General features: G+C 44.4%; 1 protein-coding gene across 1 annotated transcript in view; it reads left to right on the top strand.

The window, feature by feature from the left end:
* Positions 1-26,291, top strand: part of COG6 (component of oligomeric golgi complex 6) — a 585,234-nt gene that overhangs the window by 503,062 nt on the left and 55,881 nt on the right. The window contains exons 16-17 of the mRNA XM_086935060.1: positions 16,730-16,837; positions 22,227-22,280. Coding sequence (XP_086791186.1) covers positions 16,730-16,837; positions 22,227-22,280 — 162 coding nt within the window. The remainder of the gene's footprint in view (positions 1-16,729; positions 16,838-22,226; positions 22,281-26,291) is intronic.

The following is a 26,291-nucleotide window of genomic DNA, read 5'->3' as shown; positions in this document are numbered from 1 at the left end:
TATGAAGAAACATCCCCAATTGACCACATCCACGCTTACACAGACCTTCCTCTGTTAAACCCATTCTAATCATACGTGGACCAGTGACATAAATCCTGTGTAGTATTTTCAAGTGGACGAGCCTCAGTCTCGCCGGAATCGCAATTTCTTTAGGGTAAGAAACTGCAGATTGCCAATCTTCGTCGTCAATTTCAATACCATCTCGCGTCCACTTGTCCCTCAAATCTCCTAAAAGATTCGCTCTGTGATTTATCAGTTTTTTATAGATGAGAGAAATGGTGCTATCGGGCAGATGCCCATCTAGTATTCTGTCTTCCAATGGGGGTGCCTCTGGTATATCTTCCCCTTCAGGGAATACCGACATCAATGAATGTCTCACTTGCACATAACGAAAATACTCAGTCCCACTTAGCTCGTATTCAGTTTGTAATTCAGCAAATGACTTAACCCTCCCCTTTGCCCAAATATCGCCCACAGTAGTAATCCCTATCAAGTCCCATTTGTCAAAACCCTTCGTGTTCCATAGGTTGCCCAACCTATTAGATCCAAATAATTTGGTAGCCAAAGTCAGGCGGTTTTTCCATCCCAGTGAGCTAGCAACATCATGCCATATATGTACCGCCGCTCTGGTAGGTCCCATCAGACTTTTCTCTATGGACCTGGCATACAACGCACTATTATAATTACTACCAGGGAGCAGCCATTTATCCATTGCGTATCCCGGATCCGTATTGGACCCGTAGGTACCATGATTTATAGCTCCCAACTGCGATGCCCAATAGTATCTCTTGATATCAGGGAGGGCAATTCCTCCGTCATACCATGGGAGCGTCAACTTAGCTAATGCTATACGTGGCCTGCCTTCCCAAAGTAGGCTACGCTGCATTTCTTCCACTTCTTGAAAATAGCTAGCTGGTACCACATCTAAAGTGTTCTGGAGGGCATAAAGAAAACGGTAGGGACATCATTTTAAAAAGAGCTGCCCGTCCCAATAGCGAGAGCAGAAGTTTCTTCCAGCCAGCCACATCGCTTTTCAGCCGAGCTAGTGGAAGGAAAAGGTTTTTGTCATATCAAATTGTGGGATCCATTGAAATATAAATTCCGAGATATTTGAATCCTTCCTTAGCGATCTGAATAGGACAATTCCGAGGCAGGATGGGGGCGTCACAACATAATACGTAAAGGTAAGATTTCGCCCAGTTTATTATCAATCCCGAATTCCTACCGTAGGAAGCCAAAACATCACAGACAGCGTTAAGGGATTTCCTGGGTGAGGTCAAATAAAGTAATATGTTGTCAGCATATAAAGAGATTCGGTCTTCGACCTGTGGAGACCAACGAATACCCTTAATCGAGGGCTCCCAGCGGATCCAAGCCGCCAGAGGCTCGAGAGCCAGCAACAACAAAAGGGTAGAGAGCGTACAACCCTGCCTAGTGCCCCGCCCAAGACAAAATGGCGCCGAGACACGATTGTTCACAACAACCTGCGCAAGAGGCTCGGTATACAATAGACGCACCCAGCTAATGAACTCAGGACCAAAACCGAATTTAGCCAAAACAGCCCATAGATATGGCCACTCCACCACGTCAAAGGCCATCCTTGCGTCTAGCGACGCTATTATGGCCGGCTCTCGCAAGGCATGCGCTTAAGCCAACACCCCGTGTTGGCTAAGGTTCAAAGCCGTATTTCTGTGCGGAATAAATCCAGATTGGTCGGGATGTACCAGCTCACTAATGACCTTGATTAATCTATTAGACAACACTTTCGCCCATATTTTGGGTTGCAAATTCAACAATGAGATCGGCCTGTACGAAGTGCAATTGGATCTCGGCTTCCCCTCCTTATGTATCACCACTATCGAGGCCAGTCTATGGTCTTGGGGCAGAACCCGCATTCTCTGGCTTCCAAAAACATGTCTCTCAAATAGGGGGCAATCTTGTCTGATCTAAGCTTGTACAACTCAATTGGGAGACCATTGGGACCCATCGCTTTCCCCGAAATCAAAGAGCATACCGCTAGGGCTACCTCATCAGCGGTAAGCTTGCTATCCATGAAGTCGCGATCCTCCTCAGTCAGACATGGAAGTTGAATATCCCTCGGCAATAGACACAAATTTTCCTCCGGCCTATCTGAGACGGAAGTGTAAACTTTACGAAAATAATCCGCAAAACTATCCACTATCCCTTGCGGGTCAGTTATATGAGTCCCCTCCTCCGTCTCAATCTCAGGAACCACCCGATCCGCTCTATCCTTCTTATCCAGCCAGGCAATCAGTTTGCCGGCCTTGTCCCCCACGTCATATAGACGCCCTTGTTGTTCCCGGCTCAGGGCTCTAGCACTATCAGTGACTAGCGTCCTGTACTCAAGCTGCTTAAGTTGTAAAACATGCAATCTAACGTGGGACACCTCCTGTTCATTTTCCATTTCGATGTTTGCTATTTCCGATTCAACTCTCACCACTTCTTCCTCTTTCTGCTTTTTTACTCCTGTGATCAGGGACAAGGCTTGACCTCTAATCACTGTCTTAAACGCCTCCCACAACGAGATCGAAGAGGAAACTAAACCCTAATTTTCTTGAAAATATAGCTCCAATGTTTTTAACAAATCCTTGCGAATCTTAGGATTACGCAATTACCAAGGATTTATGGGGGCGACTCTACCACTTGAACCCGAGGTCATTTCAAATCTGAGCCAGAGCGGCAAGTGATCAGAAATGCCTCTAGCCAGATGCTTTACTTCAGTAATATACGACGCCTGGGCAGCCAGTACTAGACCATAATCAATTCGAGAGAGACTACCATGAGCACCTGAGTGGAAGGTATACTTTCGCTGACTAGGGTGAAACAATCTCCAGCCATCCACTAGACCCAAAGCCACCATAAAGTCAGGTAGCCATCTTTGTGCTCGTCCCACGTCACGGGGCGGATACCTATCCATGGTGCCGGAGACCACGGCATTGAAATCTCCAATCAGAATCAACAATCTGCTAGGAAGGTCCAGAACAATCTTCCCCCAACTCAGTATAAGTAGTATTCTGCAGACCCGGGGGGACATAAACCGAGACCAAGGAGAGAGTGTATCCCTCCCAACGTCCTGACATCGCTATATATCGACCCATCTCATCTGCGACGACAGAGTCAACTACAAATGGGAGAGAATTTTTAAGGAGTATCCCAACTCTCCGAGACCCCAAAGTAAATCCCGCATGCGCTACCAGCCGATAGCCTTTTCTATGCATCACCTTACATGCATTCCTTACCAAGTGCGTTTCCTGAAGGAGGGCCACATCCGGGGAATGCCTTTTGAGAAACTGCAGAACCACACTGCGCTTGATTTTGTCCCCCAACCCATTCACATTCCAACTCAATACCCTCAACCCCCTACCCCATCACGGAACATAAAGAAGATCCAACCCTCCTCTGATCCCCGCACCATTAATGAGCAATCTTGAAATACAATGCCTTGCAAAAACACAAAAACACAAAAACAAAACGAAAAATGATCACCCCCCCAAACTTCCCGTTACACTACCCCCCCACCCTGCACCCCTGCGTACGACTATCAAGCCTCCCCAACTTGCAGTGTGCCTGTCGCCCCAACATCTAGACTAAACTACAAAAAAGTAGGTCTGAGGAGGAAGGAGACCCACCGATAGCCCGTTGACCCCCCATATTCACTATGCTAAACATTTTGTCAGAAACATTACAGCAATAGTCCATTCTTTAAATGTCCCCAGCTCCCATGATAACAGTACTTATTCTTGTTCTTGCGAACCCCCTTCTTCATCTCCACTCTGTCTATGGGGCTCTTGCTGAGCAGTTATAGTGTCCAACCAGTCCGCAGCGATCTCCGGCTTATCAAAGTAGTAAACCCTCTCTTCGTGTTCAATTCTCAGCCTGGCCGGGTCCATCATGGCGTACTTAAGTCTCTTATCACAAAGCTTCCGTTTAACCCCATAAAGCTCATTCTCTGCTTCTGGACAGCTTGCGTAAAGTCCGGAAAAAAACTGATGGACGAGTTTTCATACTTCAAAGGGCCCCCAGTTCTGGAGGCCTGGAGGATCGCATCTCTGTCCCTAAAATTGAATATCCTAGCTATCAAAGGCCGTGGGATGGCACCGACATGTGGTCTTCCTCCCGGAATTCTATGTGCTCTCTCAACGGTAAAGAAATTGCTCAGGCCTTTGGGTGTAAGATGGTTGAGTATTATATCTTCAACGAAGAGATCTGCAGCCTGCCCCTCCGCCTTTTCCGGAACTCCAATGATACGTACGTTATTTCTTCGGCCCGCCCTTCAAAATCCTCCAGTCGACGGATAACCAGTTCATTTGAGGCCCTCAGAGTCCGAACTTCCAATTGTAATTCTGTTACATCATCCGCAAGACTAGCCGTCTTAATGTTCAGAGATTTCACCTTCTCACTCGTCTTCGTGAGGTCTGTTCGGATCAAGTTAACCTCAATAGACACAGTGTCCAATTTATGAGCCAGGGTCTCCATCTTCTGCCCGAGAGAGGACTTGACCCCATCAATGGCGGCCATCACGTCTTGTAGCGTCGGCTCAGCTTCCAGGGCAGAGGTTTCTTTTGCCCCTCCCTTCTTGTGATTTTGCCAGTCCACTAGGCGACCCCTTAGTTTGCCCATATCGGTCCATGTTGTTAGATTGGGTATACCTTGCCGCCCCTAGTGGTCTTTGATTGCCGTTTATCCCCTTCTGGCTTGGTCGCCATTTTGGGACAATCCTATGTTCGTCGTCCAATTCGGGGCAGCAGTGCTCAATAGTCGTTGTAGTTGGACCAATATCGAATCCTTTGCTTTCGACTCTTTAGGATAGTCTGCTAACCATCTGCAGTTCCGTTGTGCCCATTTATCGGCAAAGAACCCAGGCCTCAGCGCCCTCACTGGCGCGACGTACACCCAAAATCTTCGGTTTCTATTCCACAGGTCTCCACTTTGTTGAAATGTCCTCACAATATGGCCCACTGTCATCGCCTAGGGTCTCCGATAATCTGGCTGCACCCCAGCGGGGTCGCAAAGCGCTCCAGGCCAAATCAAAAGTGAAATCAAATTAGGTTGCGGGGCCTGGCCGGCCACTTCCGGTACCCAGTGCGTTGTTTTCGCACTTCACCTCAGGCACAATGCCAACCCAAGTACCGGACATCCGAGAGAGACAGGCCTCAAACTTTCCAACTCTCCAACTCCGGTGTCCGGGGCACATTCGGGATGCGGTTTTCAGTATCCGATACTCCTTCAGTTACGCAGCAAGAATCACTTCACAGTGACCAGGATAAACGACAGGATATATTCGGCGGCTACGGGGGTCTCGGGAGCCCTAAGCTCACGCAGCCATCTTGGATGCGCGTAAAGCTCCTCTGCTTTTTATCATTTTGGAATTAAATAATGTAATATATTTTACTCCATTTTTCTAAATTGTTTTGAGATATTTCTTGTATTGTGTTTTCACTTTATTACTGTGCACATGCTGCACAAGTACTTTACACGTTGCCTCTAAGTTTTAAGCAAGACTGCTTTTGTGGCAAGCTACTAGAGTGTTAAGTATAGGGTTATTTAGTAACTTTTTGGGGTTCACTCTGACAAGGAGTGTGGCTGTTGCTTGGGTAGGGCTTCACCCCCTCAATCAAAAGCCCAGTTTCTCACAGGTTAGGTGCATTTCAAAGTACTAGAATGGAGGAGACACTGATTAGAGGGTACCAAGACCAGTGTCACAAGCTTAAGTGAATTTGGTTTTTCAAACTTATTTTGAGACCCAAGTTGTAGACAATTCGCTAGCCTGTTCTTCTGAGTGATCTCAAGTCAGTTTGAGAAGGCCATTATACATGAACTTAGTTGGTTTTACTGGATGAAGGTAGTGTTTAATCATCTGTTGAGGTTGGATTTTCTTTGTAAATGTTAATTGTTTAGAACTAAACTGAAAATACCTTAAAAAACATGAAAGTAAAAGAATAATAATTAAAAACAAAAGTCCCTCTTTGGAATCTAAAGAAATCATGTTTATAGGTGAAGCTGGCTAATCCCACTACTCAAATGCATAAGTCATCTCAGTGATTGTTGATGACATCAGGGAGGGGTGGATTTTATATATCTAGAGAAGTCTTGGAATATGACTTTTTTGGCCTTACTCATCTACAATTTTATCTTTTGAAAGAACTTGTGTTTTTAAAGTTTAAAAAGCTTGCTTTCCTAATGTGATATTCTGGTAAAATCAGCTGTAAATATAGAGATATCAAAGAAAAGTTTCCTTTAACCCCTTGGACGCTGATGACGGAACCGCTCCGTCATCAGCTTCGGGTGCGCTGTGCTGATGACGGAGCGGTTCCGTCATGGCCCGCTCGGCGCGCCTGCGCGGCGCAAATTTCGCGCCTGCGCTGGACGTTCTATTGAGCGGGGCAGGCCATGACGGAACCGCTCCGTCATGAGCACAGCTCAACCGACGCTGGTGACGGAGCGGTTCCGTCAGCAGCATGCGGCCGCCGCGCGGCCGCCCCGCCCCCTTAGCACTGCGGCAGAATAGCCGCCGCAGTGAAGGGGTTAACACTTCAGACAGGCCATTAATCTTGTCTTTAAGTAGCAAATCTTTAATAGCTAGTATTTATGCCAATGTGACCAGGATGTATAGACTGTTTTTCGAAGATAAGAAACATTAATTTGATCTCCTTCAAATACCTACTTGTTGTTTAATTACCTTTAGCAATACTTATTTCCCTATAAAAATACTCATAGAAGTCCCTTCAGTATTTTTGTGGTATTTGTATACCACAATCCTAGCTAAAAAGGCTGTGTAGTGCCGTACGTGTTCAAAGGCAAGCAAACAGAATGGTGTGTGATAGAAGATGGTAGTAGGTTAGTGCATTGACGAGGTTGAAGTCTCTAAACAGGGTGGTTTGAACGTGGATGTATGAGGGTACAATGAGATCAAAGTATTCATCAATGAAGTCCTTGTACTGCCCTGGAGGCCCATATATGAGATGTAGGATGGTGTTCTGAGTTGCAGAGAGTGAGACGTGGCATGTCAGTAGCTTCACTGAGTTGAGTGTCGCTTGCCTAAGGTACAGAAACAGGAGGACTTATGGATGACAGTGTGGCCTCCTCGCTTCATATGTGTGCTGCCAACTCAATTGATGCTGAAGCCTGTGGAAGAAGGATGTCTAGGATGTGCAAGTGTGGGGTGTGAACCATGTTTCTATGATACAGAGGGTGTGAAGTTTGTAAGATTAGATGCAATGTCTGGTGCATGGATTACTGCAGGGCGAACATTAATGAGCATGAGTTGGAATGTATGTTCTGTAGTTTGAGGGTTTCTGGTAGTTAATGGGATGTGTAAGAGGTTGGGTCTGCGTTGTGAGATTGGAATCTGAGGTTTTGTGTTGTCTTGGTGGTGGTGAGATTGTTACGCTTGGCAGTGTGGGGTGCAGGGTGCGGTACATGATAATACTTTACCTTTTCAGTTCAGTGGAACAGGAGTTCTGACCAATACCCTGTCACACCCAACCAGGTCCAAAAAGGCAATACCCCTGTCGTTCTCTGCTCTTTTCTGGAGATGCCTTGGTGTTGGGATGCGTGAAGGAGTTGACTGACTTAAGGAGAAGGCAGAAAGTGGTATCACTTCCTGTTTAGAGGTTGATGGGAAATGCAGTGATGTCACTTTCTGTGCAGATGGGTCGGGGGGAATATAGGCCTCTTGCCTGGCTTGTTCTGTTAAAGATGTGTTTTTTGGTAAACTAGTGATGTCACTTCCTGTGCAGATGGATTATGGGCAGTGGCGGCTCGCAGAGGGAATGCTGTGGGGCAGCAGGGCGGGGCAGGGTGGGGGGTAGTGTAGTCGGACATATGACGGCAAGGAGTTAAGTAAGTAAATAAATAAATAAAATTATTAACCTTGTGCTCGCTGCTTCGCCAACTCCACGATGCAGCGAGTACACGGTAAGTAGTTTTATTGATTTATTTACTTTACTCCTTGCTGTCCTATTACTGACTCCACTGCCCCCCCCCACCTTGTCCCACCACACCCCACAGCCCTCCAGCATTCCCTCTGTGAGCCGCCACTGATTATGGGAAATGCCCCACTTCCTTTATTATTAATGGTTGTGGTAGGAAATCAGTGATATCAAGTCCTGTGCAGATGAATGATAAGAAAGGCAGTGATGTTACATCCTGTACAGATCAGTGAATGCGAATGAAGTTCTTTGCCTAGTTTCTTCTTATAAACATGGTTTTGGTGGTGATAAGGTCCACTAATTAAAATGCTAAATTATTCAGATTAACAGCTAAATGTGCAATCATGAATGTAAAATTGTAATCTGAAATGACCCGCATTTAAAATGTGCAGGCAAAATGCACAAAATGTTAAGAAGCAAGTTTCCTTTAACTAAAAGTTAATCTAATATTGCTGAAATGTGCACAGCGTATTTTAAAAGCTTGACCTTACAGTGACGTTCTTAGAAATATTAATTGTGACTGCAGAATGTTCCGGTTTGACAAATGTTTGACAAATGTATTACTTTTCATAAGTTCCATTTTATTCCGAAGTGACACGAACTTCCTATTTTCTCATGTCTCACATAATGCTTGAATAGAATAGTTGTACAGTTAAACAATAATTCATTTTCATGTTAAATGAAATACATTACCTAACAGTGACTTCGCAAGTTGATATTTCTCGTCTTTAGTATAATTTATTGTTCACAAAGTGAAACATTTAGTGGTCGATTATGATGTTGATTGGAAAGCGTCCGACCGCTAGTCGGAGGCTTTGCGATTGACATCTCCGGTTTCAGTTCCAACCGCCTAATAACAATGTTGTTGGTCCGAATTGATACCGGCCAGTTATTCCGGCTGGATTCCGATGGACTCAAGGAACCCGTCGGCCAGTCGGAGGCCTCAACGTAATCCCTGAAGACAGCGTTCCGTCATCAGGATTATGACGCCGGTTTCCAACAGACTTTCCATGTCTGGTTTTCCGACATGGAAAGCCTGTCTGAAAGCGACTTTGGGGGCCCCTAGCAGGACCCCCATGCCTCTACAGCCTCCAGTTGGGGGGGTAACATAATCTCCCATTTCTCCATGGGAGTGTGTGCTACTGCCGATTTACACCACAGCACAGGCTCCCATAGAGAAATGGGAGTATGCAACCGCACCATTTTTGGTCGCATTGTAATGGTGGTGTCAGGACCACCGAACATTGATATCAGGCCCTGTTATATTTCGACGACCAACCTACGTTTGATGCCTATGGGTACCGAGGATTATGTTTCCAGAACTTAACTATGCAAGAATGTCTGTAGCTAACTTGAGATAAAACTCTACAAGCTGCATGTTATTTCTTGGGAAAGGAAGAGCTAAACCTGCACCCCAAAGATTGCTGCCAGTCGATTGGTCCATAGACGAAGAAGCCTGCTACAATGTCTGCAGCATGTTTTCATGTCTTTTATATTCCAGTTCTTGTTCTAGTTAGAGTCTGGTAATGCTCCTCTGAGTGCTTTTTTCCTAGATCCATTCCTTTGTCTGTTGTGGACCAGTGTGGCTCAATGGTTAGAGCAGGCAGACCTTGATGCAGAGCTCTGGCCAGGGACCAGGGTTCGATTCCCGCCTCGGCGGGTCTCGGGCTCATAAATTCCTCTGACCGGATATTCTCGCCTCAGTACCTATTCTGATCATGGGTCCCATGCTGCAACTCTGGGCAATAGCTTGCTTAGTCTCCACAACGGCCCCCACAACGAGAGGGATGCCTGGTTTCACCATGGGGGTACCCAGGAGTGGACAATCACAGGGAAAAACCAGGAAGGGTTCCCTTGTGGTATTTGTACAAGCGCCGGGAAACCCATTCAGGGTAGCTGCGCGCTATACAAGTACAAAAACATTTACATTGCTGACAGTTGTGGCTACTGCTGCTCCTGTTCATCCTTAATTTATTTTGATGTTTTATTTTTGCAGACTGCTACAGCAACTGTATGATCACTTGTTTGTATTTCTGTTACTTAGCTGAGTTTTCATGAACTATACTTCATGGGATGTTCTGCTGCTTTAATTTGGCTTTGAGCTTTATGCTCTTTGATCTCACTCTTTTCCTTTGAACTTCAACTCTTCATGAGTTCTACTAACTTTGAAACTTCAGTCCTGTTCTTTAAAATAGCGTTTAATTTCTTTATGGAACGCTCCTAATGCATTATTTGAACATCTGTCCTAAACAAACCTTTTTATTCGATTTCTGTACACCTGCTGAAGATTCAATGATTAATTGGAATAAAAGAATAAAGAGAAATTTATTAATCTGTTAATGAGGATAAAGCTTTCAATACTCATCCAAACTCTCCTCATTGACTAAACTTGGAATTGTGTTTGAAATGTGCTTGTTATGCCCAAAAACCTTTTTGAATTAGAAAATACGGTGACAAAAATCTGTCCCCTGAGGTGAAAAGAAACTAGCACAGGAAAGGGTCTTGACCCTGTTAGTGGTAGTAAAAGAAAGGTTGAACCGTGTATTTCAAATTTGGTCTCAATCTGCGCTATCAGTGGTACGCCAGTTATGTCTGTTCCTGTGCAGAGGGATGATGGACAGTGAGATTCTCTTACCTGGATTCTTCTTCTAAACATGTCTTTGGCAGGAAACCAATGGTGTCACTTCCTGTGCAGATGGATGATGAAGTGTGCCGTCCTCTTGCTTGGCTTCTTCTTTTAAATATGATTTTGGCAGTAAACCATTGATGTCAGGTTATGCGGAAAGAATTCCAAGTGTCCAGTCTTCTCCTTCCTCAAGCAAATAATTGAAATATTGTTAACCTGTGTGAATTTATTTTTGCACCCTTATTCTACTGTTCATATGTCCAACATTTGGTCCATCTAGGGCTTCTTCCCTGCATCTTGTGAATAATTTCTGTCTTTGTGTATGTAGCTGAATACCCATGCTATGAGCCACTGGGTCTTCGCTCAGTAGCCCTTACATCTGTTACTTGTAATTGCGACATGTTTGCACGCAGCTTTTCGAGCCTGATTTTGATGTATCCACCCACATACAAAACCTTACTTAGAATCCCTAATAACTGTAGTTTAAGAATGTCATTGGTTAGCATCAGTGTAAATCTGTATTACGTTTGTGTCTCTTATATGTAACATGTTGAAAATGATGTGTATAACTTTTCATATTCTTGATCATGAAGTAGTCACTGGTCGAATGTCCATTGTTGTGTCTCTGGTCTCCCTATGGCACTTAGCTTGATAGGAAGATGGTCTGGTATGGAGATAGCAAACTGTTAGATGTGTTGTTAGCATTGTTGTGGAAACAAATAAAGAGCCAATGCTCGAGTAGCTGAAATATGGCCCTGTATAAAAGGTGCAGCCCTTACTGTAGCTTTTTAGCTGATTGATATGCTGTGCTTTCCTGCCTTTCCTGTTAGGGAAAGCAATGAAACAAAGATCAGATTTTACAGTTCCTGAAAAAATATTCTCATTTTTATGGATAACGGTAAAGGGATCAATTGAAAGCTTATCAGAGATGTCATTATATTCTACATATTAGGGAAATAAAATGATACCTTGGGAAAGTAGGGATAGATATTGAGTATTAAGGTGTGGTCAATGGTAAAACATTACAATATTTGCTATCGGTCCCCAAAATGCAGCCTCTCACGCATTCTTTATAGAACTATTCCTGATTAAAGACACCTTTGTGGAAGAATTTATTTTAGATTTGAGTGCCATTAAATATTCTCACCGACTTTTTACTATTCAATCTAGTGGACTTGAGTACCAATAATACTCTGAAAAGATCCAGCAAACATAGCCGACTTATCTAGAACAAAATGGAGAGTAAGGAATTAAGTCCAAGGGAGCTGGACGGGGAATACTCCTGATCCCCTGATCAATAGTTTGTAAAAAACAACTGGAGGAGTACCACCCGATGAGGGAAGTGAAGGCTCTCTTCCTGACAAAGAAACACTGTTCCTTTGTTAGTAAACCCCTCACTCACCACCTAGTGGTGACTTGCTTCATCATCGGGGCCCACCCAAGTGGCCTAGCGTCACTTGGGTGTGCTTCAACACCTGGGTTACAGTGGAGCAGGTAGTGAAGTGTGGGGTGCACAAAAAACAGTATGAGTGTTAAAATTGTCCTGGTTAGTACTTCAATATTAGCTTTAATAAAAAGGTAACTGGACAAAATTTAAAACGTATGGTGAGATACTAACAGGGGAGTTACGACCTGTGTATCTCTGCTATGTGTTGGTCGACATGTTTCTACCATTAGGGGTAATCCCCGGTATTCCTCAGGACCAAAAACAAGGAAGTGGGAGGTGTGGGTCCCCTAAAAGACGCACCCTGGCCTAAATCCTTGGTCTTCCAGATGATAAAACTGTATCTCTGGGAAGTCTCTCCTAAGGTGTAGGAGATGAACAGAAAACCTAGGGAAGGAAAAGAAGTAAAGGAAGTGATTACTATCCTGTTACGTAGTGCAGTGTTTAAGTGAAAAAACGTCGTGCAGTTGTCCTTTCGTTCCACGGTGGTGAATGGAAAAGGTGCCTTCTGAAGTAGAGGGGGTGTCTACTTATGTGGTGAGAGCGTGCTCATTTAGTGAGAGTGTACGCTGCAGCATGACATACCTAGGGGGGAGTATACAGATGAAGAATCGGTGTTCTAGGTGTGTGCCTAGATCAGCATGCTTTGACATAGGAGAATATAGAGCAGTGCTCATATCTTATATCAGCGTGAATTATACTGCGCCTGAAATTTGCCAAATATTGAGCTCAAAAATATCCAACTGAGGATTCGTGATAATATAAGGACATACAAGACTCACACAAACATATAACAAAAGGAGACACACGGAGCAGGACTCGACAGAGTCCGGGCTTACTATTGTAATGTTCGTGATGGACTTCATCGAGCGTGGGGTAGGCGCTTCCCGTCTGTCAACATATTCTATATGGAGATGGATGGTTTAGATTAATGTTTGACAGAGGAAACTCCTTTGGGCGTGGGCTGTAGCGAACAAGAATTGAGTTCTGCCCCTGCGGAGTAGCGAACAAGAATTGAGTTCTGCCCCTGGGGAGGGAAAATCTACTTACAGTTCGAAGTGAAGAGATCAGGCTTGTAGCCTACTTCTACCTGCCGCCGCCCGGTTGGAATGAGTGGGCGAACGCGGGGTAGATATCTCTGGGAAACCCGCTTCCGGGATAGGTCACGTGGACACTACGAGGGCTGGTGGGCGGGTAGGTTGGCTAGGTGATCGTAGGATGCTGCGCATGCGTAATGGCTTAAGGGCTGCGCATGCGTCTAGTTGTAGCACGGGAACCTAAAGAAAGGGGGGTGTTGTTGCGCAAAAACAATCGGATGCGAACAATCATGTGGGGAGGGCTGGACACGGACACCTTGGATGTAGGTGTGGGAGAGTCGCTGCCGATATGTGGAAATGTTGAAAGGCGGACCCAGTGATGTGGTGGCTGCGCCCACGTACTGTTGGGCGTGTTGGTTGTCTGGGAGATCACAGGACGCTGCGCATGCGTTGTGGCTAAAGGGCTGCGCATGCGTCTAGTTGTAGCAAGGGAAAATCCTTTGTAATCTAAGGGGGAGTGTTGCGCAACCACAGTCGGATGTGAACATTCGTATAGGGAGGGCTAGACACAGACACCTGGGATGTAGGTGTGGGAAAATAGCAGGATGTTGGAAGGAGGACCCAGTCAAAGGGTGGTTGTGCCCACGTACTAGTGTTGTATACACTGCCCCAAAAGCAGAGGGTGTCACAATCAATGGAGTGGTAGTAGAAACTGTCTTAGACTCCATTGGGGCAAATGAACACTGACAAAAAGTCGGATGACTATTATTTGAATACTGAGTTCCACGGTATATTGTCATTAAGACCCCGTTTGTGAGTGGAAAGTCTGTATATCCACCTCTGTTCCTTTTCGAATAAACGGGCTTGGATGTTGGGCCCTGGTGACAACTGTTCTATTACTGTCCACCTCATATCATTTGTAGTGTGATGGGCAGTCAGAAAGTGATCTGTTAATCTTGTCATGTTCTTTTTGCATCTGATTGTGCTTCTGTGTTCACAGATGCGTTGTTTGATTTTTCGTGTCGTCATGCCCACATATGGTTTGCCACAGGCGCAAGTGATAAGATAGATGACATTACTGCTGTTGCAGTTAGTCTGTGCCCTTTGTTCCCAAACTCTTCCTGGTTCCAAAACTATGGTCTTTGTGTTTGCTGTCAGGTGACAGACACTACAGTCTCCACATCGTGAATGACCTGTGACTGGTGGAAGACCCCATATCTGTGTTAAGGTTGGGTCACTGTTGTTTATATTTTGTCTGGGTCTTGTGTTAACCAGAGTGTTCTTCAGGCTCTGCGCTTTTTTGTATGAGAAGAGAGGTTTCTCCCAATTGAAGGATCCAGAGTTGACTATTGTCCAATGTTTCCTGATGCTTTTGCTGACCATGTTGGAGATCGCATTGCATGAGCCCTCCCCACATGATTGTTCGCATCCGATTGTTTTTGCGCAACAACACCCCCCTTTCTTTAGGTTCCCGTGCTACAACTAGACGCATGCGCAGCCCTTAAGCCATTACGCATGCGCAGCGTCCTACGATCACCTAGCCAACCTACCCGCCCACCAGCCCTCGTAGTGTCCACGTGACCTATCCCGGAAGCGGGTTTCCCAGAGATATCTACCCCTCGTTCGCCCACTCATTCCAACCGGGCGGCGGCAGGTAGAAGTAGGCTACAAGCCTGATCTCTTCACTTCGAACTGTAAGTTGATTTTCCCTCCCCAGAGGCAGAACTCAATTCTTGTTCGCTACTCCGCAGGGGCAGAACTCAATTCTTGTTCGCTACAGCCCACGCCCAAAGGAGTTTCCTCTGTCAAACATTAATCTAAACCATCCATCTCCATATAGAATATGTTGACAGACGCGAAGCGCCTACCCCACGCTCGATGAAGTCCATCACGAACATTACAATAGTAAGCCCGGACTCTGTCGAGTCCTGCTCCGTGTGTCTCCTTTTGTTATATGTTTGTGTGAGTCTTGTATGTCCTTATATTATCACGAATCCTCAGTTGGATATTTTTGAGCTCAATATTTGGCAAATTTCAGGCGCAGTATAATTCACGCTGATATAAGATATGAGCACTGCTCTATATTCTCCTATGTCAAAGCATGCTGATCTAGGCACACACCTAGAACACCGATTCTTCATCTGTATACTCCCCCCTAGGTATGTCATGCTGCAGCGTACACTCTCACTAAATGAGCACGCTCTCACCACATAAGTAGACACCCCCTCTACTTCAGAAGGCACCTTTTCCATTCACCACCGTGGAACGAAAGGACAACTGCACGACGTTTTTTCACTTAAACACTGCACTACGTAACAGGATAGTAATCACTTCCTTTACTTCTTTTCCTTCCCTAGGTTTTCTGTTCATCTCCTACACCTTAGGAGAGACTTCCCAGAGATACAGTTTTATCATCTGGAAGACCAAGGATTTAGGCCAGGGTGCGTCTTTTAGGGGACCCACACCTCCCACTTCCTTGTTTTTGGTCCTGAGGAATACCGGGGATTACCCCTAATGGTAGAAACATGTCGACCAACACATAGCAGAGATACACAGGTCGTAACTCCCCTGTTAGTATCTCACCATACGTTTTAAATTTTGTCCAGTTACCTTTTTATTAAAGCTAATATTGAAGTACTAACCAGGACAATTTTAACACTCATACTGTTTTTTGTGCACCCCACACTTCACTACCTGCTCCACTGTAACCCAGGTGTTGAAGCACACCCAAGTGACGCTAGGCCACTTGGGTGGGCCCCGATGATGAAGCAAGTCACCACTAGGTGGTGAGTGAGGGGTTTACTAACAAAGGAACAGTGTTTCTTTGTCAGGAAGAGAGCCTTCACTTCCCTCATCGGGTGGTACTCCTCCAGTTGTTTTTTACAAACATAGCAGACTTGCCATAATGCAGTTGAGATTTTTACCTACAAACAATAGATTATATTTTCTTCTTTAAGGATTAAATTAAACACTGGCACAGACGGCATTCTGGTAAATCAGATGAATATAAAAACCTAGCATAAAGTTTGTTCTGGTACTAAATTTCGGTAGAATGCTATATTACATGGAGTGCCCAAATTGTTGTAGCATTCCTTAGCACTTAAAGACAAAAGACAAAGATAGATGATGTAGCAGCTGAACACAAGACCATTTAAGGCCCGGGAATCGCAAGAGGACGTTGAGGAAGCAATTTAAATGAATGTCAATTTCAATGGGAGCCTTTTGAACAGCATGCAAGGTGATGACTATGGAGAACTGGGCTAGCTTTGTGCCCACCTATGCGAAAATATCAAGAAAGATTATATAGAGACCTCGGCACATGAAAAATAGCTCAAGCGCAGGAAAGCATCATCTTCAACCTCATGATATAATAGGAAAATTCAATACAGTTTATTCTACTGAAGATCCAGCTACCAAGCAAATATTTTGACTTCTATGTATCACAACCATATGCTAGCTGTATGTTTGTTTTCGCTTTTGCACATCTCTTGAAAAAAGCACAATTATTTGGTCGTTCTTTAAGAATCTGCAACAAGGATGAAATTGACCTGCATTTTCATCAAAATTGATGCATTGTACCTTCATGGTAGATACAAATATAAGATAGAAAAAGGCAGAATGAGAAACCTAGTTGCTAAGTTTGCTCTTAATGTTATCTTTTGTTGTGTAGATTGAGGCACATTTGGATACCCTCATCAACGAACAGGCCTCCTACGTGTTAACAAGAGCAGGGCTGAGTTACATGTACAGCGCTGTGCAGCAATACAGGCCCGAACAGGTAAGCGTTCTTTGGAGGTTAAAGTCTATGAAAACAGCACAGTGCACTGGACCAATGTTGTCTGATAGTACAACACACCTGTGAAGTATTTCTCTCTGCCTCCAACTTTTCTTGATGGTGCTGCAGTGTTGGAGAAACGAAAGGGAAAGTGGATCAGAGAAAAATATTTAACTTCTCGCTTATTAATTATAAATATTGGACACATTATTAGTGAAGGCACATATTCTGAAAACACCAACTTTTGAAGGAGCCTAAGAAGGCGCTTCGTTACTTCCCCGTTTAGGGCAACCTGTGGGTATTTCTTTTGTCAATACAGTCTAGTAACGTTGGTCTTCCTATCGTCGATTTTAGTTGCCACTTTTAACTATTGGTCGCATGTCAGGCCCTATACTTTCAGCCAATCCCGATCTGTAAGCAAACATCAATTTGGGTCTTCTGAGTTCTGTTTTCTCCGTATATGTATTAACTTTCAGCCGCGGCATGCACAGTGCTATAGGCTAAAAATGAAAAACTGACTGAAGATTTCATGCACATGCCGGGGTTAATTGAACGATTCTACGGAAATATATGGACACAACTGGTAAATCATTTGTGTACAGTGTGGGAGGGAATGAGTGATAAATAATGAACAGGGACTTGTAGATCATTATGCCTTTATCAAGACTTGAAAGATAGACAGCAAGTTAAATCGTGAGTGTTTCTAAATGGCCTGAGCCTTGAGAAGTCACTCTCCAATGCTTGAAGATGGACAGAAGCGCAAAATGGATTTTAAATGTGGACTCGAATCAGCGATTGTGAAAAAGTAGAACAAGCCCAAGATTTTAGATTGCTATTGACCTACTGCCGTGTATATTGCGTTTCGGGGCCATGGTTCATTTCTCAAGACCCCCAACGCCTTGCCTGTTCTCCCAGAATTGAGCATTATAAAATATCGTTCAGAAGGGTAATCTAAAGCATACATTTTAAACATATTTTTCGTTTTTAATTAAATGTCAGGTACTAGAATAAAACGTATTCAGTGATTTAAATGAAGTCTCTTGTGGGGTAACTAACCCTTGCATTGTTGTCATTCCTTTAAAACAGAGGACCTATTTGAGGGAGACCATCCCACCATGCAACAGTCCTACTGTGTACACAAAATCCACCAAATCTGTGTATGTGTGTGTGTGTGTCAGCAAAAGATCTTAAAAAATGTTGTTTTGAAGCAGCAACTTAAATTTGATTATGATTTTGCAGTGTGGTGAGTGCCTGTGTATTGTGAAAGGTGTAAACTGATGGGTGTTGAGGGTTTATTTGTTTATTTTCATTTATTGAGAGTTTTATAAAGTGCGTACAAGAACCGGCAGTATCAGAGCGCTGTACAGAATACACGTTTATACCAGGTTACAGTGAGAACGGATTTAAAGACATATACAACGAGGTAGAATATTTACAGCGGTTAGATGCAGAAGAGAGAGAGTGAGAAAAATCAGTTAATCACCATGGAGGATTCAAGGGACTATCGTCAGTTCATAATGACATATCAGTTCATTAGATATCTTTCAAGCAGAAGGGATTTAATGCTCTTCTTGTAAAAAGCCAGGGAGGAGCTTGTGCAAATCTCTGGAGGTAGCTAGTTCCAGATTCTTGGAGCATTTCCAGTGAAGGAGCATGAGTGGGATCTCTCTTTCTTGAATCTAGGCCGCTCAAGAATAGTGTGTCTGAGCTTCGCAGGGTGCGGCAGCCTTTGGAAAGGGTGAGTTTACAGGCCAGCTTTTTAGGAGTCCTTTGTGAGTAATGCAAGCTATTTTGTAAGTAGCCACTTGAGTTATAAATAAGGGAATAATGTGGTCAAAGCACCTGGCTCCCAAGACTAGCCTCGTAGCTGCATTGAGCATGGCCTTCATGGGTTTGTGATGAGATTTCTAGGTGTTGGCTAGAATCATTTTACCGTAGTCAAGCCTAGAGGTTACAAAACCCTGTGCGACATTTTGGGAGTCTAGTTTCAGGATGAAATGTTATATTTTTTTTAGAAGTCTGACTTGATATAAAGTGCTTTTGGCCGGGGAGTTGATATGGGTAAGCTTGTTTACATTTTTATGCAGTGTTATTCAAAGGGTTGTGGTGAGCGTTGTGCGGGGGAATATAGCAGAAGAATTCCATCTTAGAAGAGTTTAGCTTAAAGTGATTGAGAGATAGGCATGATTGCCCATTTATTAGAGTACTATGTAAGTGAAGTACAAAATCTAGAAGTGACATTTTCTAGGTAAGCTACCTGTCCTCTGCCTACAGACGATATACAATATTGGCTTGTTGGAGGATCAGTGTTAGGGGATCCATATGGTCGTTTTAGAAGGTTTCAAAATGCCACTTCACTGAGAAGTTCATGCTGTGTGACTGTAATAGAATCCTGAAGCTGCACCAAGAGTATACAACTTACATTTTTGATAAAGTTTGCCTCCTCCACTATGTGATTTAACCCTTTTATTTCCCCCTCTAATCACATTAATGAGGAATTAGTAAAATTGGTTGTACTTTCAGAGCAATGCAGGAATTAAATATCCATTGTGTCCAAAGATGTTTCTCCAATGCGTTGTGTGCATTGCCTCTTCCAACATGTCTTCGATCTTTGAGATCTCCTGTAGTTTTATATATAATGAGAACTCACAAGTAAAATGAGAGAGGTAGAGAAATCTCACAAAGAAATATGAATGGATGGCAGAATACAAATCGCAAGCACTCCAGGCGGCCATGTTGGAGACCTCTGTCACCCAGCCACCTCGAACTGTGCATGTGTAAGTCCATAGTATCCTGGTGCGGCTGCCATGGTAAGGTTGGCTCCAATGTCGATTTGTGTCGGAGAAAAGGGACAAAACTGCACTACCGATTACATGGAGTATTGAACTTGACGAGCCTTCACATGGCTGCTGTGTCCAGATGATGAAACGCCCACCAGCCCACTCGTGTGTTTTAGGTACGGGTAGGGCAGCCATTTTTGATGGGAGCAACAAGCAGGCTAGATAAGATGCTTCAAAGAAATGCAGATTGCATATACCACAAGTGTTTTAATTGTAAGATTATCTCTTCGCTGGAAGTCAAGTATTCATAGAAATGCAATTTCCCATAGATTCATCTTGATGTTTCCAGTTGAGTGTCTCTCACATGTACTGCTAGAGAGCTCTGCACAGGCAAAGCTACCCATACAATTCCATGCCACCCAATCCAACTCCGCACCACATAATTAAACACCAAACCACATAATTCAACTCAACAACATATTTACACAACCCACCATATGCATCCAATCTTCACCACAAAATTCCATATCATGCCACAAAACGCAACAGCACACCACATAATTAAAGTCCAATACAAACCACTACCAGGGCAGAACTGGGAACCAAAACCGGCCCTAGCAAAGTGCTCGCCCCCCGCGGGATTGCCCGGTGCCCGCTGCGGCCAGTCCGGCCCTGCAGAAAATACCATTCCACTGAACTACACACCAAAACACACAATCCCACTCCACTTACTTTCAATACACTCAATAACTATCCATATAATTCCACTGCACACCATGCCACATAATTCCACTACACAAATCCACTCCACACCACACAATTCCACAATTAACAATTCCAATACAACCCACACAATTCCACTCCACACCACATACATCCAGTTCACTCCAAAACAAAACACATGGTTAAAAGACTTGTCATTTGCAACGCCAGTAGCTCTAACTCGCACAAATGCAAGACCAATTGCATTGCAAATGCTTCTCGACTCTTAGTGAGCTCTGTCGGTTGCTGCCTACTGACATGAGTGGGTGTGATTGTATGGGAACTTGAATTCAGTACTTTCTTCCCATGGAGCCAGTGGAGGGTTCTTATTGAGCCGCCCCAGATGGCTGGGTTTTATCCCGGAGATGAGGTGGTCCTATCCAGAGATGAAAAATTAGGTGGGGTTATTGACGTGGTGAGCATCTATCTCTCTTCCGGGGTCCTAAAAATGTCATTAAAAAACGACCTTATTAAAATATTTTTTTAACAACCATTTTCCTTTCTACAGCAGTTTTGCCATTTCTATGCGCTCTTAGTAGCAGATGTTACTTTCGTCCAATTTAATGATCCTGATCTCTGGTGGAGGCAGTGCCTTGGTCATCAGCTCACTCACCTCAGTGAAGTAGTGTGGCTCACTGGTTAGAGGCGGCAGACCCGAGAGCAGAGGACGGCCCGGGACCAGGGTTCGATTCCCGGCGCGGCAGGTTTCTGGACCAGGGTCAGCGGACTCGATAATTCTCTCGCCTCGGTGCCCACTCTGATCAGCGATCACACTCGGCAACTCTGGGCATTAGCTTGCCTCATCTTCACTAACGGCCCCACCAGACCGCCGGGGATGCCTGGTCTCACCCTGAAGATACCCATTAAGGGACCATCTCTCAGGGAAGCCAGGAAGGGTTTCGCAGCGGTCGAAGCGCCTTGGGACCCTACGGGTAAGTAGTGCGCTATATAAATGCCAATACATTTACATTTACATTTACATTTACACCTAAACTTACTGAGGTAGAAACTTATACTTTCTTCCCAATTGGCACCAGGAAGTATTCTGCTGCACTTCAGGGGCAGCGCTTTGAGCAGTTTGTGAGGCAGTGAGGCGAGTCATATAAGCCCCGTCCCTGTCTCTTTGATATTGAAGGCTGGCCCAGGACCCGACAGGCCGAGACCATTGCCCTCAAGCACATTTTTCTTAATTTACTCTTTGTGCTGCGCAGCCGGGGACCGCTTCTGCCAGAGCTGGTACACATTTTAAACCCATTTCTCCTTTAGTGAATCGTCTTCTGGAGGTAAATTCAGTCTACAAACTGTAAGCAGTAACACCCACATAGAGGGAGTCTTCTGCCTACCGTGGCTGCTCTTACTCCCTCCGACGTGTTGCTGTTAGCTGACTCCAGCCAAGCTCGGTTTGCCTTATGTGTTGTGTATGCAAGGGCTCCTTTGTGAAAATCGAACACTAATTATATGCAGTCTGGACACAACTTAGAAGCTGTTAAATACGGTGCAAAATAAATGCTCACTATTTGAGCACGTGTCATTTTTTTAAATTTAACGTTTAATTTCTGTATGAGCAACAAATAGACTTTACTTGTGAAGGAGGAAATATGTTTGAAACAATCTCACTTTCTTTTCTTGTATAAGTGTGCATGTATACTGGGTGGTATTGTTTTGCTTTGTAACACATACTTTTCATATTCTTATTCGTCTGCCTGAAAATTGTTCCCACTCCGTTGCTGCACTATCTTGTAGGCCTTTGTGGATAAAAGCCTTGTTAGTACTGCCAAGTGGCACCTTGATAGTTTTTATTCGGAGCCCACTTCCGTAACATGCTAATTATTTTTTTGTACAATTTTCAGGGTCCACTAGCCAACACACCCAGCATGGATTCGGCTTCCCTGAAAGCTGCTATGGTAGGTTTTTACATTTGTACCATCAATTATTGGACACGTCTGCCATTCAGCAGTTATTCATAGTATATTTTAATTCATTTTTCTGCTCCATATGTGGTTTTTATGGGATGAAATCACAGAATACCAGTTTTATAACGTAAGCGAAGCTTCTGAAAGGAATGCTCAGAAAGTTTAAACTATCGCTCTAGCTTTTTTGGTGTATATCTGAAGTACATAAATTCCTCCCTTAACATCTTCCAGACACAGTCGACCATCCAGTTGCTTCTAGACACAGTCCACCATACAGTTACTTCCAGACACAGTCCACCATCCAGTTACTTCCAGACACAGTCCACCATCCAGTTACTTCCAGACACTGTCCACCATCCAGTTACTTCCAGACACTGTCCACCATCCAGTTATTCCAGACAGTCCACCATCCGTTTACTTCCAGACACAGTCAACCATCCAGTTACTTCCAGACACAGTCAACCATCCAGTTACTTCCAGACACTGTCCACCATCCAGTTATTCCAGACAGTCCACCATCCGTTTACTTCCAGACACAGTCAACCATCCATTTACTTCCAGACACAACCCAGAATCCATTTACTTCCAGACACTGTCCACCATCCAGTGACTTCCAGACACTGTCCACCTTCCATTTACTTCCAGAAACAGTCCACCATCCAGTTGCTTCCAGACACTGTCCACCATCCAGTGACTTCCAGACACTGTCCACCTTCCATTTACTTCCAGAAACAGTCCACCATCCAGTTGCTTCCAGACACTGTCCACCATCCAGTTACTTTCAGACACTGTCCACCTTCCATTTACTTCCAGAAACAGTCCACCATCCAGTTGCTTCCAGACACTGTCCACCATCCAGTGACTTCCAGACACTGTCCACCTTCCATTTACTTCCAGACACAGTCCACCATCCAGTTGCTTCCAGACACTGTCCACCATCCAGTTACTTTCAGACACTGTCCACCTTCCATTTACTTCCAGACACAGTCCACCATCCAGTTGCTTCCAGACACTGTCCACCATCCAGTGACTTCCAGACACTGTCCACCTTCCATTTACTTCCAGACACAGTCCACCATCCAGTTGCTTCCAGACACTGTCCACCATCCAGTTACTTTCAGACACTGTCCACCTTCCATTTACTTCCAGAAACAGTCCACCATCCAGTTGCTTCCAGACACTGTCCACCATCCAGTGACTTCCAGACACTGTCCACCTTCCATTTACTTCCAGACACAGTCCACCATCCAGTTGCTTCCAGACACTGTCCACCATCCAGTTACTTTCAGACACTGTCCACCTTCCATTTACTTCCAGACACAGTCCACCATCCAGTTGCTTCCAGACACTGTCCACCATCCAGTTAAGCACTGGATTGATTCTGACGTGTTCATTTTCTCTTCCACCAGATCTAGGGTAAAAAGGTATGTTTAGTTTATTCACACATTTCCCGCGTCTGGCCATATTTTAGGATCCTGGACACATCACTTTTTCTATGTGTGGCTAGGTTTACCTAAATGCTAAACGCTACCTCTTAAGAACAGTTCAATGCCGTTATTAATCACTGAATCAAAACACAATCTGATAAGCGGCTATTTTTTTTATTGCCAGAATATGCTGCAAAAAATAAAAATCAACAAACACTACAAACTAGATTACCGTGGGAACTCAAGAAAAATTCTAGTTCAAAACAACAAATCACAATCTTTGGCACTCCAGTTAACTCTGTGTCAGCAGGCCCTCTTTCTGTGATCATCAGCTTTTTCTCACCCTCCATGCTCTAGTCCTGTTTCTGCACCGGTATTGAGTTAACAGAAGATTGTCCAATTAAGATGCATTTTTCAAATATACAGTGCTAGTAGTATCATTCACAATAATATCTTTATCCATGAAGAAGCTTAAAATATAAAATCAATGTAACTTTACATTCCGCATCTCAAACTATTTACTTTCTTTTAATTCTGTTGGGGGGCTTATCTTGTCATAATAGGTTTACAAGCATGATTCTTTCGGATGAGGCAATCCTTGCTTCCGTGTCCTCAACAGAGTTGATACTATCCTGTACAGTAATTATTGTCAGGACCAGACACGAGCATTATGGCAGGTCAGAGCTAGCTCACCACCAACAAGCAAAGCCACATCTCCCACTGGCTTAAAGTAAAAATGTTTGAAGATGCGTTTGTTCGACCAGTCCACAGCCTTCATAGTGTCCTCCAGACAAACACCCAAAGCTGAATGTGCCTAAAACCTGGAGATGGCAATATCGACTTCCTACATCACTCATCTCATCCATGCAGCTATTGTAGGTAAAACAAATCTTCAAAGCAGTCAGTAGTTGGTGGTCTGAGGTCTTCAGTCATGGCGTGGAGGCTTCTATACATTGTAGCAGACAAATATTTGACAAATATATGAACTCTCGATAAGGAATCACCCTGGTGTTATCTTTAGTATGTCTGGACACTGTAAAGGTGACCCCATGTGGTGTAAACACCCTACCTGAGATGTCTAGAACTCGGACATCTTACTTATTTTTTATTTTTATTTTTAAAGTTTTATATAGCGCTAGCTTAACCCGTAGGTATCAGAGCGCTTTACAAACACACAGTAAACAGCAGAAGGACAATTACATTACATCCTAGGCCGGCAGTAAGGAAGCAAACCAAAGAAAAAGAAAAAAATACATCATGGGAAATAAATATGCAGTGCAGCTGAGGGGGAGAGAGCAATAAAAAGAAACAGGTGAGAATGACATAGTCTGGTCACCCACTATCCTTGAATGTCCAGGGGGAGCGGAGATAACTCGGATATAGTAGTCTAGGTAAGTTGATGTTGGTCCTGATAGTATTTGTTTAGGAGATGGAGTTTCAGGTCCCTTTTGAAACAGGAGAAGGAGGGTTTGCATCTGAGGACTCCAGGGAGAGCGTTCCATATCCAAGGAGCGTTGCCAGAAAACGATCAGTAGTGGGTGTTTTCTTCATTTTCGGAGGAATAAGAAGGAGAGAGTTGGAGCTTCTCAGCATTCTGGATTGACCTACTCTTATCAGTTTGTTATTTAGGCAGTTGGGGGCAGGAGAGTGAAGGGTTTTGAGTGTGATACAGGCCAGTTTATAGATGCATCTCCCTTCCATGGGAAGCCAATTGAGGCAGTTGAGAGCTGGAGTGATGTGATGTGATGTGATGTGGAGAAGTGTGGCTCAATGGTTAGAGCGGCAGACCCTGATGCAGAGGTCTAGCCCGGGACCAGGGTTCAATTCCCCGCCTCGGCGGGTCTTGGGCTCAAAAATTCCACGGACCTGATAATTCTCTCCTCGGTGCCTATTCCAATCATGGAGTCCCACTCTGGGCAATAGCTTGCTTAATCTCCACAACGGCCCCCACAACGCTAAGGATGCCTGGCCTCCACCTTGGGGGTGCCCAGGAGTGGACGCCTCACAGGGAAAGCCAGGATGGGTTCCACAGTGGTATTCGTACAAGCGCCTTGAGACCCTTGCGGGTGAGTAGTGCGCTATACAAGTATCAATTTATATATGTGTTCAAATCTTTTAACTCCAGATACGAGTCGAGCGGACATGTTCAGCACTGCCCTTAGAGGGGCTGGGTGAGCTTTTGGAGTCCCTGTTAGGATTGCGTTCCCGTACTCAGTTTTAGAGAGAACTAGGGATTGGATTACTGTCTTGAGGTCATCGTGGGGTTGAAAAGGTTTCAATGTCTTGAGGTGTTTTAGAGCGAATAGAGCACTTTTTGCAGAGTTTTTGAAGTGGGCCTCCACTGATAAGTTCTTGTCAAGGGTGATGCCTAGAGACTTAACTGAGTCGAATAGGGTAAGGGGGCAGTTTAGGGCAGTCAGATTCCTGAGCCATTCTTGGACTGGGCGATCATTATTTTCTGGAGAGAATAGGATTAGTTCTGTTTTGTCTGGGTTGAGCTTTAAGTGGTTAACGTAGAACCAAGATTGGATCTCGATTAGGGTGGTATTGAGGAGTTGGATGTCGTCCGCGTAAA

This window comes from Lissotriton vulgaris, chromosome 8 (assembly GCF_964263255.1).
Source record: "Lissotriton vulgaris chromosome 8, aLisVul1.2, whole genome shotgun sequence".
Lineage (NCBI taxonomy): Eukaryota > Metazoa > Chordata > Amphibia > Caudata > Salamandridae > Lissotriton > Lissotriton vulgaris.
The sequence above is the reverse complement of the archived record's forward strand: the minus strand, read 5'-3'. Positions and strand labels throughout refer to the sequence as shown.